Below are 17,916 nucleotides of genomic sequence, written 5' to 3'. Positions count from 1 at the left end.
CAATCCCACAAACCACCGTACACACAAACCCTCGCAGAAACTGAATCGGATTGTTTTTTAGAGACAGATTTTGGACACACACGGTAAAAGCAGTCATGTTCTTCCACATAGAAATGTTTCATGTACACTTACAAAACAGAAGAGAAAGACGTGACAGACAGTATATATCTGGCATGTGTTGAGCAGAGCTGGTTCTTGTTAGTGGTGAAGGTGGTGGGCTCCCTCTACATTTCACAGTTAAATAACTTTCTTACACATGTGTCAAAAACCCTTGGAGTGAGAGATTGTGTCTTATTTATTCCTCAAGAGTCAGACAGACACGGAAAGTTCAGATCGGTGGTGTCTGCACGTCTGCTCCAGATACAGATACACTCTGATATTTCATTAGCTTCCCATTATTAAATCACAAATACTCTTCCATTAAAAGAAGTCATAAAAAGGAACAATAAAGGAATTTTCTGGAGCTTCTGTGGCCTGCTTTCCTTCACCACAGAAATAATTCAGGCTTGTGCAAACACTAACAGTAGTGTATCTGCACTGCAAAACCATCTAAGTGTGCGGAAATACTTCAGAAGCAAAATGACTGAAAAACAGTTTAAGCCTAAAAAAAACTTGCAAAAAATCTAGTTTTCCCTTTGAATAAAGTTTTTTTTTAAAAGTTTTTGCATAATTCTGCATATTTTATTTCTTTAAAGCCTGAATCCACTTAATTGTAATACATTTCTCTCAAATAATAATAATAAAAAAAATATGTAATGTTATTTTTGCTGTATAATTTGTGAGAATGTTTAGATATATATTGTAGGAAACAAGACAAAAATACTGATAGGAAAATCATTTTATCATTGTATAATGAAAGTTGTGCACATGGTTAAATGTTAAAATACCGTTTCAAAAGCCACAACATTTACATTATATTTAATATTTTTACAGTTAATTTGAGTCAGGTGTGAAAAAGTCATTTATTAGCTTGTCTACTCAAAGTTATATGAAGTATTTCTTTACAATAATGTATAAAGCGTTTAAACAAAGTTGACATAAAGGGATGAGGTTGTACTTTGTAAAAAAAAAAATAAAAAAAAATTGGATATGCAAATGTGAAGTTCATCTGCTTAGAAAACGGACGGTTTACACAACTTTACATCTCTAATAACTCATCTCTTTACAGAATAATTAATATAAGCTGAAACACATCCAGTGCAGACCACAGAAGCTTTTCAGAGATGAATCTGCATTGAACCCAGAGCATTCCTAAAAAGATTTCCACGTTTTTCATTTGTGCAAAATATCCTCATATAAATAATTAGTTTATTAACAGCTTGTATGAATTCAAATGGTTAATATTTGTTGGTGTATTTACCTCTACATAATCTTTACATAATGTCTCAGAACGATTGGCTTACTGTGTTTATGTGCCTTTTAGTTACAGAATGCAGTTTTCGGATTGACATTAATTTGGTTTTGCTAAATTTTATTATTATTTATTTATTTATTTTTTTGTCACAGATAGAACAACTTAGAAAGTAAAGAATATACATATACAATATGTGCAATTCACTTAATGTTGCATGTATAAAACATCAGAAAAATGGTGACGAATAAAATCAAGGTTGTGTTATTATAAATAAAGTTTCCTCCAAGAGAATGTAATGCTACACAGGCTTGTGCTCAAAGAATATCTGAGCGTACACTGTTCCTGTGGTGGCAGTTTTGGCTTCCGGCAGCGGCTTCATCAGCTCCAGCTCAGCGTACGTCAGACTCTCTTCTGTAATTCTGGGCTGTTGGATCAGGACATCAGCAGAGTTACAGCTCACATTAAACAAATATTAACTACAACAACTGGCAGTTCTGCAGTACGAATAATATCTTTCTGTGTATTTCATTTATGTAACTTACCAAAACCACTTTTCTGGGTTGAGGTTTTAAAAGCTTCGGCTTTCGCATTTTGTCTGCAATAGGGGCTGAGATGCAATATTGGAATATATTAGCTATTAAACTAGAAATAATGTACGGTGACACACAGAGGTCATTTTGGGAATGTTACTCCACCTTTAGCCGGTATCTCTGGTGGCATGTCTGGCTGCTCCACACTTTTATTTTTCTTATACTTTCTCATCTTCTTGGGAAGAGCTGGAGAGAGACTGACCACACTAGTGACCGTCTCGCCTGAACTGGACACACATGAACACAGCTTCAGTTTGTGAAGAAGAATGTCCTTCTCATATGCAATTAGACATTTTTTTATGTTTTCTCACCTGTTCTGCGGACTCTTGACCAAATGATAGTTTTCTGGCAAAAAGTAGCATATAAAAAAATGTTGATGAGCAGCTTATATGATTAAGATCATTACACGAGCATCATTAACATGCACACTGAAGGAATAGTTCATTTAAAAAAGCTGAAAATATCCTCATTCTTGGGCCATACAAGATGTAGATGAGTTTGTTTCTTCATCAGGTTTGTAGAAATGTAGCATTGCATCAGTGTCTCATCAATGGATGCTCTGCAGTGAATGGGTGCCGTCAGAATGAGAGTCTGATAAAAACATCACAATAATCCACAAGTAATCCACAGAACTCCATCCATATTGAAAGCTGCATGTTTGTTAGAAACAAAAACAGTTTTTAAGACGTTTTAACTATAGTCCTTTTTCCATTATATTGTCTCGTCTGAATCAGGAGAGAAATTTGCACAGATCGAGCACTGATTACAAGCCAAAACATCTAAAACAGTTCTAAACGAATATATAATATGGATTTGTTTTATCTTTTGTCTTCTCCAGATGTTCACTGATGGACTGGAGTGCTGTGGATTATTGGGATGTTTTTATCAGACTCTCATTCTGACGGCACCCATTCACTGCAGAGCATCCATTGATGAGACACTGATGCAGTGCTGCATTTCTACAAACCTGATGAAGAAACAAACTCATATTTTGGATTGCCTAAGGGTGAGTTAACCTTCAGAGAATTTAAATTCAATTCTTTACTGTTACCAGACTATTTTATATCACCAACAGCGAGAACCATACCTTTCAATCGTCTCTTCCTCGTCAGATACTGACAGCTCACAACTATAGTGAACATACACATGCACAAGAGCCCGACACAGCACACCAACACAGCACATAGATACACATCTGAAACACACACACAAAATACACTTAATGCAGCGGTAATGAATGCATACTGTATGTTTACTGCAGAGAAAATATAGACATGACACACCAGTAACAACACATAAAAACACCTTGTATTGAGGTATTTACTCATGCCTTTCAAAGGTTATCCAGTATAAGCCGGTTTGATGTCAAGAAACACAGAACAGCCAGTGACATTTAATGGCATAGATGCCAAACCTCAATTCAGATTTGGTGAATAATGGAAATTTTGTCATAAATAAGTTAATAGTAGATCTGGACCAGTACATTAAAATGAAAAACATTTTTCACTTTTAAATGAATCTCCAGATCAATAGTAGTTACTGAAGACTTGGTAATACTTGAGTAATTAGTAATTAAGATTTGTTGGGTTTAAGGGGGTTCAAAGAGCCACGAAAGTAGCGCAATGACCATATCTGAAATGTTTCAATAAAAGCATTTCAGTCAAATGTAATCTATGCAATATTTCAAACCATTAACCCGTGGGAAACTATCAACCCTTCTCAAGATTTATTTGGCAACCCTGAATCCAGCATGATGTGTGAAATTGAATTCAATAATTGAATGTTTGTGGGAGCAGGCAGTAATGGTCAGAAATCCAGCGGGAGCGGGTTAAAGAAACCAGTACAAACATTTAAAACAAACAATACAGACATTTTTGGACATTCCTTCCATTACTATTAGACTATTTTAATGCATCTGAAACATGTTTAGCAACACTTTTTTTGTTTTGTTTTTGGTCCAACACAATATGGTTGAACAGCTTTGTGGCTTACCTTCAAACAGACTCCACAGTTCCTCCATTGGTTTGCCGGCTGGGATAACATGGACTGTGAGAGGAAGAAGAGAGAATTGCACACTCATCACTGTGGCTCCAGTCCCTCGTAATTACACGGCACATGCAGTTAAATCAAGTAAATTGCAGGGGCAGTAGTGTGTGGGATGACAGCAGTGAGGCTTTCCCTCTCTCTGGATATGGCCCTGGCTAACACCCACTGTGATGCCCTGAAATACACATAACCACAGCAGCTGACGACAATAAGGCGAGCTGGCCCAACAAACACAGCCACCTCGGCTGCTGAGGCAGTTTAACCGCCTGTTTGGGTGTGCAACAGACCACTAAAGAACACATTTTATTTACTTGAATCAAACGAGTTGAATCTGGTGTGTTCTGTCAGCAGTGAAAGTGTAAATTAAGCAATAAAACTGGAAAGAAAAGCATTATTTTATATATAAGAATATTGTATATAACATACTGTAAATGTATCACATTGGAAAACCGTACTTTAGCATTTTATTTATAGAATAAGGCAAAAGAGAAGAGGGGACATTTTGGGGAATCAGAAATTGTCTGATTAGCTAACAGCTAGGCCACAGAAACAACATGTCAGCTAGCTTATTTGAGTCATTAGGGTTAGTTTACCCAAAAATAAAATAATGCCATTAATTACTCACCTTCAGGGAATCGTAGTGTATATGACTTTCTTGACAAATCCAATCGGAGTTATATAAAAAAATATATATTTTAAAATTACCTGTTTGGATGCACTTTATTTCACTTCTTTTGGACTGATGCACTACAACACCCGCCGGGTGACAGCTCGGAAGATCAAAGACAATTTTAAATATAACCTTGTTTGGATTCGTCTGAAAAAAAGAAAGTCATATACACATAGTATGACTTGAGGATGAGTAATTCATAGGCTAATTTACATTTTTGGATGAACCAACCCTTTAAGCTCATTTTCGTATTTATAAACTGCTATGTCTCATCAGACACAGAATTAAATTTAGAGCATGCACGGCATTTCCAGTTGTCTATGCATCCTTATTAACCACACTGCAAATGTCTTCTGCTTTTTCTGCTTGCACATGAACTATATTTATTTCTCCATTCATGGCTCCTGCAGAAATGTGCTTATTTTTGGATCTCGTGCTCATGCTTGACCGAACTGGAGAGGGACAAAAGCTCTATTGAGTTATATGGTTCAAAAGAGGAGCCAGATACAAAATCTCCAGTGATTTACTGAAGGCTTCTGTCACTGTACAGTCATTTGTTGAAGACCTCACAGACACATGAATAGAGATGCACGTTCCAATAGAGCAGCTGCATCAACTGACATATTAATTATTTCATTGCACGACCTCAGCGCATTCAGCTATGAAAAGAAGTAGTGAATATATGAAAGTGTATAAAAACGTAGGGAATTTAAAGTCATTAGCATTCTTCTCTGTCTTGGCAATATGAATGATCACACTGTGACATTCACTAAGCCTTGGTGGTTGGCCTGCCTTATATTCAATATGACAAGTTATTTGCCTTTGAGCAATGGAAACAAAAATGGCCACAACAAAACTGCATAAATAATACAAACCATTTAGGTCAAATCATTTTTCTTTTTTCCTTCATAGAAACAGCCTTCAGTAGACTTTATTGATTTGCATCACATCCTGACAAGACAAGAGCCATACAAAACATGTCCCTACCGCATTGTATTACCCACAAACACGGTCAGTATTCCCTGCTCTCTCTGTTCTGTTGTGCATTTGAGTCTGCACCACATCCTCCCTCACATGGCAGAGACACTCAGTGGTTCTCCTTACAAACACTGTCCGTGGAAAATGTGATGATGCTTCAGAAAACAAAGTTTCGAGCTTAGTGGTATGGCTTGGTTTTGGGACTACTTTACTCGGATATCTCATTGGTTGCTTGGAACACAAATTCTCATTTAATTGAGTTATTAAATGTGTTTATGTATGTTTAAGCATCAACTGGGGTATATAATTCCCTACTAAGTAGTTTTCGTGTAATTGTAAGGAATAGCTTAGCCAAGGATCTAGAGTTTCTATGCATATAGTAGTTACTGAATATGCAATTTTTGTTTTGCATGTCACTTCATCATTATACTGAATATCTGTTCCTCCTCTTTTTCAAGCAATCCTCATTTTGAAGTTAACATGTAATCAGAGTTGATCATATTTACTTTATTGATGCAAGTCTTGGTATTTATCATTTTCTGCAAAGAATTATGCCTAATAAAAAATGGTTTGTAATATTTTATTAAAATTGAACGAATGAAATGAAACAACCTTTCAGCAGAAGTCATGAATCTTTCTAACTTTTCAACCCATCTGCTTGGCTTTTTTCTTGTTTGTAATTCTCAGATTTCTAATCAGATCAGTTCTTGATGAATATTATATCTTCCAATCACCAAATTACAGCAATAATACTTTTTGAAATGTTTCTACACTGCCAAAATTGAAGACCCCATGAAATGGCTGGACAATCACCTTGGTCTCCCATGTGTTTATTTATGATTGAAACTGTGGCTTCTTGCATAATCTATGACACTCTAAAAGTGAAATGCCAAGTGAGTGCTGCTAAAAGCATGTTCAGATTTACCTGAAACAGAATTTGCCAACATTATGTGTGAAACATCCAATGACTGGTGCTTAAAGGTTAATGCTGCATTACATTTGAAAATAATGTAGCAGCTACACTAAACTCAGTGTAAACCTAACCAATAGTGCTAACAAAAGCAAGCATGAGATAACAAACTTGCTTAGGCAATCATGTGGAAGCAAGATAAAATGACAAGTCTTTGATCGTTTGAATCTTTTATCATGATTCGTGTCACTCGTGTTTCACCAGACTCATAAGGGAGAGCTTCACATCACAAGTGTTATACTGTACCGCGTGCTCTAACAAGCAACTTTACTACACTAAACAAAATTATAAACCCAACACTTTTGTTTTTGCCTCATAGAGTGTCCTATTATTGTGGCCAGCCTAAGGCACACCTGTGCAATAATCACGCTGTCTAAACAGCATCTTGATATACCACACCTGTGAGGTGGACTGATTATCTCAGCAAAGAAGAAGTGCTCACGAACACAGATTTAGACAGATTTGTGAACAATATTTAAGAGAAATAGGCCTTTTGTGTACATAGAAAAAGTCTTAGATCTTTAAGTTCAGCTCATGAAAAATGGGGACAAAAAAAGGATTGCACTTATCATTTTGTTTACTGTACATCAGTAAAGCCATACATGGTTATGTTATGCAAACATCAAAATGTGCTTGTTTACAAATCATATTAATAGCATTTTTATTATAGCATATTATTGCCCAAGAAACCAAACGAGTTTTTAATAATCTGCAGCATAATTATAGTTTGTTGAGAAAAGTTAATAAAAGTTGTTGATGTTTTACTATCACTAGTGTTCATTATAAACGGAAATGTCAGTGGATTGTATGTATAGGTAGATTTTCCAATGAGCACAATATTACACATACATATTATGTTGGAATTGCTACTTGCTATTGCTTGTTTTTGGTTGATTTGGAGAACGTTTGTTTACAGGAGGAGTCGGCCAAGAGTAGTTTTGGTCAGTATTACCTAAAGGGAGAAACTGCAATTTTTAAATGTTTGCTAAAAGTAAATTTTGCAGATGTTTGGCAGTACACTCACATGTAGGTCTCAAAGTTAACACACATGGACTTAAAGCCACAAACATCCAATTTTGATTTGGGGATGTCTTTAAGTAGGCCAGGCAACACCCTCCCACAGTGAGCTCTGGCAGCCCTTTTTTGGGAAACTCTGATTTAGTAGCCGAGTCCCTGACCCCATTTTTCCTCTGATTCTTGCAGTTCACTTTATACATATGGGGTTAATTTGTCCTGGATCCAGAGAGCGACAGCCTCTCCACCGTCTGTGCTGCTTGCATGTCCGTCTGTCTGTACAGTAAGTTACTAAAGGAAAACTGCTCTCAGTAGCCAGTGTCAATAGCGTTTGGCTGTTCTTACGCCAATGTTCACTTTGTTGTCAACTCGGCTCTGACCGCCAAAAGACAGATGTATAATGCATAAATATTAAATCACATTTCCACATGTTTTGAATGGAAAATCGAACACATACAACAACCAAAGAATTTCCTCAAGATCTGTTGCTTTTAAGTGCAGTATAGTGTCAGATGTTTTGAGACAATTTAGTCTAAATGAGAGAAACTCTCAACAAACAGTCACTCAATACGAGGATCAGATATGAGCTTTTCTGTATTTTATCATTGCCTTTTTAGCAATTATCAAATCAAGATTTTACACTGATTCAGTTAATAGCACACAAAACAAAGTGTTATGATCCAATAACATGACTCAAATAAATCATTGAAACATGAGCAGTTCTAAGTATTATGTCTCAATCGACACTTCTTACTCATGTTACTTAACACTGACAATAGTTAATTGTCATTAATTGTCATTAAATCCCATTAATTGGAGTCTGCTTACAACAGCATATGGGCAAACCTTCTTTTTTATATTAAACATTTAAATACATTAAACAACAACAACAACACTAAACCAACCCTAAACCAATTCAATAATATTAGCAAAAACAAACATGAAGTCAGAATGAAGCAATCCTGTTATTTGTCATGTTATAAGTCTTTGAGCTCTTTTATTGTAACCTGTGTTTGACAGGACTGATACGAGTGCTTCACATCACAAGTGCAATGCTGTTACCGGGTACGCTGCCGAGCAAGTTTACTACATCAGAAAAGTGAAACATTTGGAGCTGATTGTGTTGCAAACATCAAAATGTATCATGCACCATGGTAAAAGCATTACAAGGATAAAACATAGTGCTGTGGGGGGAACCACTCAAATCTAAGCTTTTATTCATAAAGTAAATACGAATAAAAGTGGTTGATGTTTTACTGCCACTAGTGCTCATTTAAGCTAAGACTATAGTGAATATTAACTATAGGTAAGGTTTTTATTTATTTATTTATTTTTTGGTAACACTTTCTATGAAGCCCGTATTTGTAATACATTATAAGTGTATTCTTAAGGCCTTATATGAATGCATAATGCATTATAAAAAAAAGAAAGAAAAAAAAAGTATAATATGTTACTGTATCAACTCATGAATAATCATAACAACAATTATAATACGCCATAATACTTACGTATTCATAACACACAATGAACACCATATTAAATCTACTTCATTTAAAGTGTAATGGACTGTATCATATTCTGACATTGTTTATTTCAGATCTGCACAGTATCTTACTACAGCTTGTGAGCGGTTAGATGTGGAGTGTTACTTGAGTTTTTTCTGTGGAGCTAATGTTAACTGATGTGAGCTTAATACTCTAAATGAAAAAAAAAATGCAATGTTTTATATGGTTACATTTTATTTTGATGGTCCCCTTAATCAGTCGACAGTAAGCAACTTTGCAGCTACATGCCGACTAACTCTCATTAGAGTATTAGTATGCTCAATAATGGTAGAAACTTATAAGTTGACGTACTTGCAAAGACACTTATAGTCAGTTTATCTGTTGGTTGACCATCAAAATAAAGCGTTAGCATATATTTACAGTAGCAGACATGCTAATACTCCAATGTCCACCAGTTGATATGTAGTTACAGAGTTGCTTATCAACAGCTGTCTAAAGGGTACCATCAAAATATTTATTACCACTACATTACAATAAAAATAGTATTATATATTTTATAATATTATTATTACTAATATATTACTATATATTATAACTGAAATTACAATAAAAATAGTTCAAAGCAAATATGATTACACATTCGACTGATCTGATATCTGATCTTATGGCTGTTTGAGAGAGAGAGAAAAAAATATGATTATTATTATTATTATTATTATTACTTCTTATAAGTGGTCTTTGACCGCTTTAAATAAAGTAGCATTAGAAAAATGGCAAGAAATTTGACTTATAACACATTATAACTATGAGAAATATAATCCATTGTAACGTGTTCATTGTGTAATAAATCATCATACTCTTAAAAGCTATAACCACAAAGAAGTAAATATTATAATATATAAAAACTGTTCTTATAAATATTCATGAAATTATATAACATATTATAAGTTTTTTTTTTATAATGCATTATGCATTCATTATTTTGCCTTAAGAATACCCTTTTTCAGAGGGACTTTTTTCCAATGAGCCTACCTTGAGTTTAAGTGGTATTTTTGTTTATTTTGGTAGCATTTTTGCTCCAGTCCCCTGTTAATTTCCCACCCTGCTCACAACAGCATGAACAAACCTTGGAGCTGCGTGGAGGCCGAGCTGTTGGTGGAAGCTTTCCATCGTTCCTGATGCATCTTGAACTCTTGGACCCTGCAGCTGTAAAGACCCCTGTCCTTTTCGCTGATGTTCATGATGAGGAGGTTGAATATCTTGCCCTGTTTCACCACTGTCAGTTTCATTTTGGGCTTGCTGAAGCTCTTGGTGTAGTTTCCGTAGAACTTGGCTCTCTGCATGTTCACCCGCGCCACCAGCATCTCCTCTCCTCCTGACTCCGGCTGAAACATCCAGCGCACCACAGGCAGACTCGCTGACCGCCGCCGCTGGGTCACCTGACAGGTCAAGGTGATGTTTTCCCCCTCAGCCACCACAGTGAATGGAGATGGAGTGACTGTGACGTTGATAGCTGAGCACACATCTTAAATCAGAAAATAAGCAAATAAATGCACCATTTAAAGTAATATTTTACCACAAAATGAAAATATGCTAATATTTTACTTGCCCTTAGGCCAATCAAGATGTAGATGTAGTTTATTGCTTCATCAGGTTTGTAGAAATGTAGCATTGCATCAGTGTCTCATCAATGGATGCTCTGCAGTGAATGGGTGCCGTCAGAATGAGAGTCTGATAAAAACATCACAATAATCCACAGCACTCCAGTCCAGCAGTGAACATCTGGAGAAGACAAAAGCTACGTGTTTGTAAGAAACAAATCCATCAAGACGTTTTTAACTTCAAAATGTTGCTTCCAGTCCATAATCCACAATAACATCCTTTGGTGAAAAACTGGTCTGGTCTGAATCAGGAGAGAAATCTGCACAGATCAAGCCAAAACAGCTATAAACAAATATGTGGATGGATTTTGGTGGGAAGGGACAACAGGAGATATAATTTTTATCTGAAGGAAGCATATGGACATATTCATATTTTGACCAGAAGCGAAAGTTTCAATTTAAACATCTTAATGCTGGATGTGTTTCATCGTTTGTCTTCTCCAGATGTTCACTGATGGACTGGAGTGCTGTGGATTATTGTGATGTTTTTATCAGACTCTCATTCTGACGGCACCCATTCACTACAGAGCATCCATTGATGAGACACTGATGCAGTGCTACATTTCTACAAACCTGATGAAGAAACAAACTCATCCTAATCTTGGATGGCCTGAAGGTGAGTAGATCTTCAGCAGATTTTCTTTTTGGGTGATCTATTGCTTTAATAAAGCCACAATATTTATAAAAAATGAATTTTAACTTGATAACTGATTATTAAACACAAGTAATTTCTTATTCAGTGTCCCAGTTATGCAAGCCAGCAATTTATCTGCAGATTTTTAAGAGAATAAAGCAATACACGCTGGGAAATTAAAAATAAGAGACTTTCCAGACTCTATTGCTGCTGTTTAATGAGCCTTTTTGACAAGCCATCTGGAGAACATTAAATGGGTGGATCTCAAACAGACGTCCCCACAAATTGTCCAGCTCTGTATTACATTAAAATAGTATATATATATATATATATATATATATATATATATATATATATATATATATATATATATATATATATATATATATATATATATATATATTATATAGACATCTTGAGCAGCATATTAGAATTATTTCTGGAAGGTCATTTGGCACTTAATGTTAATGGTAATCATGCTGAAAATGTATAATTTTACAATATATTCACATACAAAATGGTTATTTTCAATTATAATATTTCACAATGTTCCTGTTTATACTCTATATATTTTTGGATCAAAGTGAGTGAAACATAACCTTTTTTTCGAAAGCATTAAAATCATTGTAATTATTCCACAGTTTTGATAGATTATTTTAATAAACAAGTATCATATTATTACACTATTTATAACTTATACTGCATATGTTCTATATAAACCATGTTTTTCACATAAAAATGCCTACACTGTATAAAATGCTATATAAATATGACTGTTACATAAAAGCATAATATCAAATATCTGTATAAGTGTGTAATTATGGTATCAAGCATATTGTGTCGAATATGAATATGTTAATTTAAATACATAGTACTAAACCATGTATATAAAGTTATAAATGCTATATCCACAAAATCTGCCACATTCACAATTTTCCACTGGTTTTAAATAATTTTCTTTTTCTTTTTTTTTCTAAGGAAGAAAACTAACTGGTGTGTCATTTCTATCTGTGGACGTTGTGCTATTTATAAACTCAAAGTGACCACATGTATATACACACACACATAGGATTTAAGTTAGATATACTAATGAAGGAGGAGTCAGAAACCACAACATACAAACAGCCAGAGAGAGAGAGAGAGATATCACCAGGAAAACTGAATCACCAGGAAAAAAGACAAACAATTTGAAGAGATATTTCATACTGCTTGCTCTTATATGGAGACATTAACTTGAGCTTTATCTTCAAACAGGTTAAACAATTAAAAAAATAAAAATGCATGCATTAAAAAAAGTCACTGACATGCTGAGATTTTCTAGCTTTACTGAACAACATCACAGCTGATGTTAACTTCAGACAGAACACACTTACTTCCACAGAGGACGTTAGTCAGGAGAGCTGTTAGCACTGCAGAGATCTTCATTCTCCGGTCTGATGGGCTCCATGCAACTCCAGTTCAATCTCTTCACAAAAAGTGAAGTCCTCCACTCTTTTTTCCTCTCCTTCTCCTATGTGTAACCCGAGACAAGGACACACTCTGTTTTTACTTAGTCTACACCCTCTATCCTCCCCCTTTGTAAAGGACTACACTACACTCAATGAAGCAGATGTTATTTCCTGTTCAGAAAGCTAAAATGTAGTTTTTGTTCAGTCCAGTTGGAGAATATCAGTTATAAACAAGATTTAGTGCCAGTATGTGTGTGTGTATGTATATATATATATATATATATATATATATATATATATATATATATATATATATATATATATATATATATATATATATATATAGACTGAATAACATTATACACTATACCATTTAAATTTTATAAATTATTATAATTATATTCATTATAGAAATGAATACTTTTTATTTAGCAAGGATGCTTCAAATTCATCTGAAGTGATGATATAGACATTTATAATTTATAACGAAAACGACCTTTTGCCGATAGGGGCGCAATTGTAGTATATGCTCTGATGGGACAAATTTCAGGAAACCTACCCATCTCCACCCCCAGGATCAAATTTACAATCTAAACCTACCCATCTCCAACCCCTGGATCCCATTTCCATCCTAAACCTACCCATTTCAACCCGCTGGATCCCATTTCAACCCTAAACCTACCCATCTCCACCCCCTGGATCCCATTTCCACCCTAAACCTACTCATTTCAACCCGCTAGATCCCATTTCAACCATAAACCTTCCCATCTCCACCCCATGGATCCCATTTCCATCCTAAACCTACCCATGTCCACCCCATGGATCCCATTTCCATCCTAAACCTACCCATCTCCACCCCATGGATCCCATTTCCAACCTAAACCTACCCATCTCCACCCCCAGAATAAAATTTACAATCTAAACATACCCATCTCCACCCCCTGGATCCCATTTACACCCCTAAACCTACCCATCTCCAACACCTGGATCCCATTTCCACCCTAAACCTACTTATTTCAACCCCCTGGATCCCATTTCCAACCTAAACCTACCCATCCCCACCCCGTGGATCCCATTTCCACCCATAACCTATCCATCTCCACCATCTGGATCCCATTTCCACCCTAAACCTACCCTTATCCACCCCCTGGATACCATTTCCACCCTAAACCTATCCATATTAAATTTAATACTAATAATTGTATTATACTAATTATTATTATATTTTAATATATAATAATGTATGCAATTTAAAAGTATTAACCAATTAGAGTTAGTTCTAGGTTCTGTCAGAGAAGCACCGGCTGCTGCTGGTGGTCCGCTGGAATAACGCCGAGCGAGACACCGGTGAACCGAGGGTGGAGTCTGCCGCTGGGCCGCCGACTTTGCCTCCGGTGAGCCACCAGTGTCCCGCTGGTCTTATGTTAGCTGAGGCGTAGGTTTGAGCGAGCCAATTTTTTAAACCATAAACAGACATTGGTTGCAGTTATTGTACTGTATTAAGTTAGTTAGCTAACTGTAAGACATAAGCTAATATTTTGGAGCCTCGTTTCGACAAAAAATGTCATTATCTTTAGGTTTTCTTAGTGCTAGCAGCGATCTTTTTTCCCTTCTCTCCACAGCGGTGATCGCTGGAGAATCAGTGTTAATTTTGACACGAAATTTTAATTTAGTTTTAGTCTTAGTCTTTTGACTATAATTCTTTTTAGTTTTAGTCAAGTTTTAGTCATCTGATTTGTTTTAATTTTAGTCTTATTTTAGTCGACTAAAATTGCTTGGTATTTTAGTCGACTAAAATAAGACTAAAATCAATAACAGATTTACTAGACAAGTTTTTTCAGCTGGTATAGGAAACAAACTTAACCAAAATATATAAAACACAAATTCAACTTTATTTCAACACAACTGTGTCTTTATTTCGATTCAAAAGCTTTTATGCAGCAACAAACACTGTCATGATAATGTAAACAATAACTAGCTGCCAATTGACCATCAATAAAAGAAAAATAAGGTTAGGTCCAGGACCTTAAAGCTTACAGCTGAGCTGAACAATAAGTGCATACGTTTAAAGTAAATATTTAATAAGTTGGCAGCTAGGTGGATAAAAAAAAGTAACAAGATTTTATAAGGTATTCATTTGTCTAGCAATATTGTATGTTTTAAATACTACAATATTGCTAGATTTGTATGTATAATGATAGGATGTGAACATTCATGTTTCACATGACTAATATAGAAATATTTGTGATATTGTCAACAAGTAGAACATTATAAAATATACTAAACATTAGTATTAATCAAATGTATTTATCATGATATTACGTATTAGTATTGTGCTCGCATCTAATTTGAAGAAGGGGCTATTTTACAGTACTTTTCAGTTCGTAATATTTAATGCTACAACATCTACGCACTGCACTATTCCAATTTTGCTTAGCTCAATAAACAAAAGAACATCGTTGTAAAATTACATTTGAGAAAATGTCCGGGTGGCTCGTCTGTAAATGTCTTTTCAAATTGGTTGTGTTCTTGCCACGAATGAGCGCTCTGCGTGCTTTACACTTAGTTTTGTTTTGTTCGTCATCAAACGTGAAGTGAGCTGTGGACATTTTGTCGCTCTTTTAGACAGTAGGGACTTTAAGCAACAGCTGCGAATGGAACGGCAACAGCGACCGGAAGTTTGCCGTCACACCGCTGTAGCCAAGAACGTATAAATAATAATAAATAAGTCTAAAAACATAACATTTATTTACCTAACCTCTAACGTTGTAGCGACTCTGGCAAATCAGCTGTTCTCCCGTAGTAGACCGTTAAATTAGAACGTCAGAAAGTAGCAGTTAAATTCGCGCAGGCGCAATACAACGCCAGAATGGCGTTGCCGTTCCACCAGAGGCTGTTGCTAAAAGTCCCTATCACCTCTTCGAATGCCGACTTCCCGGGAGCTCATAAAAACTGAAAACCTTCGCTTCACGTCTCAATAAGTCAGGCTCTGATTGGTTCTCTTCTCTCATGCAGTCTGTTCTGTTTTGCCGGTTCTTTTGCTCATTCCTCGCATCTCTCCCGTCTGCTGATTTGATTTTCGTCACAGTCTATTTTCGTCTCGTCCTTTATTCGTTGACGATAATGTCAATCAATTTAGTCATAGTTTTAGTCTCCATCAGTGCCTTCTATTTTAGTTTTCGTTTCGTTTTCGTCGGCAAAAATATATTCGTGACGAAAATAATGACGAAAATATTTAGTCAACGAAATTAACACTGTGGAGAATACAGTTGTGAGGTAATTAAGATGGCCTATAATCATTATTATCAACCAGAGAATTTATATTATTGTTGATTATGGCAAAGGTGGAGTAATTTAATCTCAAATTGGGCTACTTCATAATAGTCTCTTCTGCTGTGTGTGTGACAATCAGCCTTTGTCTGCTTCATCGACTGAACAATGAAGTGTATATAACATAAATAGATGGGGCAAGAGATTATCTGTGTTCAAATTTGGACTGTGCTACCATAGGTATAGGTATAAACAGTCTTATTGCACTCCTGTTGTATTGATATATTATTTTTTGCATCGTTGTGCTACAGCTACAGCTACTGAGACTGTGAAGCTGACAAATGCACTGCTAGCTTGATTGTTCAAGGTAATGTTGTCCTTCTCATTTTTAATTGTATTTTGAAGCGTCAATTTGTGAGACTGTTGTGACCGGTTTCAGGAAGGAACTGTTTTCTTTCTACAAATAGTTTCTACACGAAGCAGCTCACAATAAATGATGTGGATTATCTTATGTAACCAGGTCAAACGGTTCCAATTACTTATGTATTTCGTTACAAAGTGTAGTTATATAATTCCTGTTACACAAAGTGTTTTTACCAATGTCCTGTTACACATTTGTACTTACACAAACCATCCTGAGGGCTGTTACATGTGTGTAGTTACAGAAATATTACAGCCGTAGATACTATGTATCAATGTAAACTTACACTGTGATGTTACATACTACACACACATGTAGTTACTTTGTAAGCACACAGGTATTAGGGACAATATAAAGTGGGACCTATATTCAAATAGAAAACAGTTATTTTAAATAGTATACATATAAAAATTATACTGTTTTTGCTGTCCTCTGGATCAAATAAATGCAGGCTTGGTGAGCAGAAGATACTTTTAAAAAACATTTAAAATCTTAGTGTTCGTAAACTTTCGACTGGTAGTGTGGAAGTACACACTCATACTCACACACTTTTATACTGAGCAAACTATATTTTCTATCCTCTAACCCAACCCTTACCCTAAACCTAGATAGATAGATAGATAGATAGATAGATAGATAGATAGATAGATAGATAGATAGATAGATAGATAGATAGATAGATAGATAGACAGACACAGTGGACACAGATGTGGAACAGCAGGAGAGAACTGACTGCCCACCTCTGGATAAGAGTGGCATTGCACGATACAGAAGGGTTTAAAGCTTGAGAACACGGAGAAATCTTAGAGATTCAAAACTGAGGATGAAAATAAGAAAGGAAATAACAATCAATCAATCAATAATTATAATAATAAATCAAAATGTTGGGATAAATAGTTAGCACTGTGCAGGACTGTGATTTTTTTTCACATAAGGAATTTAGTTCTAAAACAGTGAAAGTAGAGTGAAAAATTACACTTATGTGTGTTTCTGATAATGTAGATAAAGCATGAGATATGCATTTTATTAAAGATAAATGACTCTTAATGTACTCAAAGCTGTTCACTTTTTATTTACTTAACAATTACAAATAAACAGTCATGTTTGATCACACATAGAAATGTATATTTCATTGTCACAGATGATCAAAAGAAGAAAACCCTAAATGAAAAGACAAGCTGGCTTAAATCTTGTGTGTTCTTGATAAAAACTATGTCTCTGTTACAGTTACTGTAAATATATATTAACTCACATTATGATTTAAAAAGCACAAAAAGGCCTCGTGATTGCACTGATCTGCTGAATTGTTGTACAGGCCTAAACTGGCCACTATTTAATAAATAAAACAGTATAAA

General features: G+C 35.3%; 1 protein-coding gene across 1 annotated transcript; it reads right to left on the bottom strand.

The window, feature by feature from the left end:
• Positions 1-1,477: 1,477 nt before the first annotated feature.
• LOC127969365 (V-set and transmembrane domain-containing protein 4-like) lies at positions 1,478-12,940 on the bottom strand. Its single transcript, XM_052571252.1, has 8 exons — positions 12,796-12,940; positions 10,254-10,652; positions 3,937-3,990; positions 3,032-3,139; positions 2,256-2,289; positions 2,050-2,171; positions 1,897-1,961; positions 1,478-1,778 (listed from the first exon to the last, which is right to left on the bottom strand). Exons 1-8 carry the CDS (start codon positions 12,845-12,847, stop codon positions 1,653-1,655), a joined length of 960 nt encoding a protein of 319 aa, XP_052427212.1. The 5' UTR covers positions 12,848-12,940; the 3' UTR covers positions 1,478-1,652.
• Between the last annotated feature and the right edge of the window lie 4,976 nt (positions 12,941-17,916).

The sequence above is a fragment of the Carassius gibelio genome, chromosome B12, assembly GCF_023724105.1.
Source record: "Carassius gibelio isolate Cgi1373 ecotype wild population from Czech Republic chromosome B12, carGib1.2-hapl.c, whole genome shotgun sequence".
Lineage (NCBI taxonomy): Eukaryota > Metazoa > Chordata > Actinopteri > Cypriniformes > Cyprinidae > Carassius > Carassius gibelio.
Note: the sequence above shows the minus strand (reverse complement) of the source record. Positions and strands in the feature narration are given on the sequence as shown.

Coding starts and splice junctions, on each gene's coding strand:
- LOC127969365 (XM_052571252.1), bottom strand. CDS start 12,847: ATGAAGATCTCTGCAGTGCTAACAGCTCTCCTGACTAACGTCCTCTGT. Junction 3,991..10,253: donor GGCCTCCACGCAGCTCCAAG/GTTTGTTCATGC, acceptor TTCCTCTCACAG/TCCATGTTATCCCAGCCGGC. Junction 1,962..2,049: donor ACCAGAGATACCGGCTAAAG/GTGGAGTAACAT, acceptor ATTGCATCTCAG/CCCCTATTGCAGACAAAATG.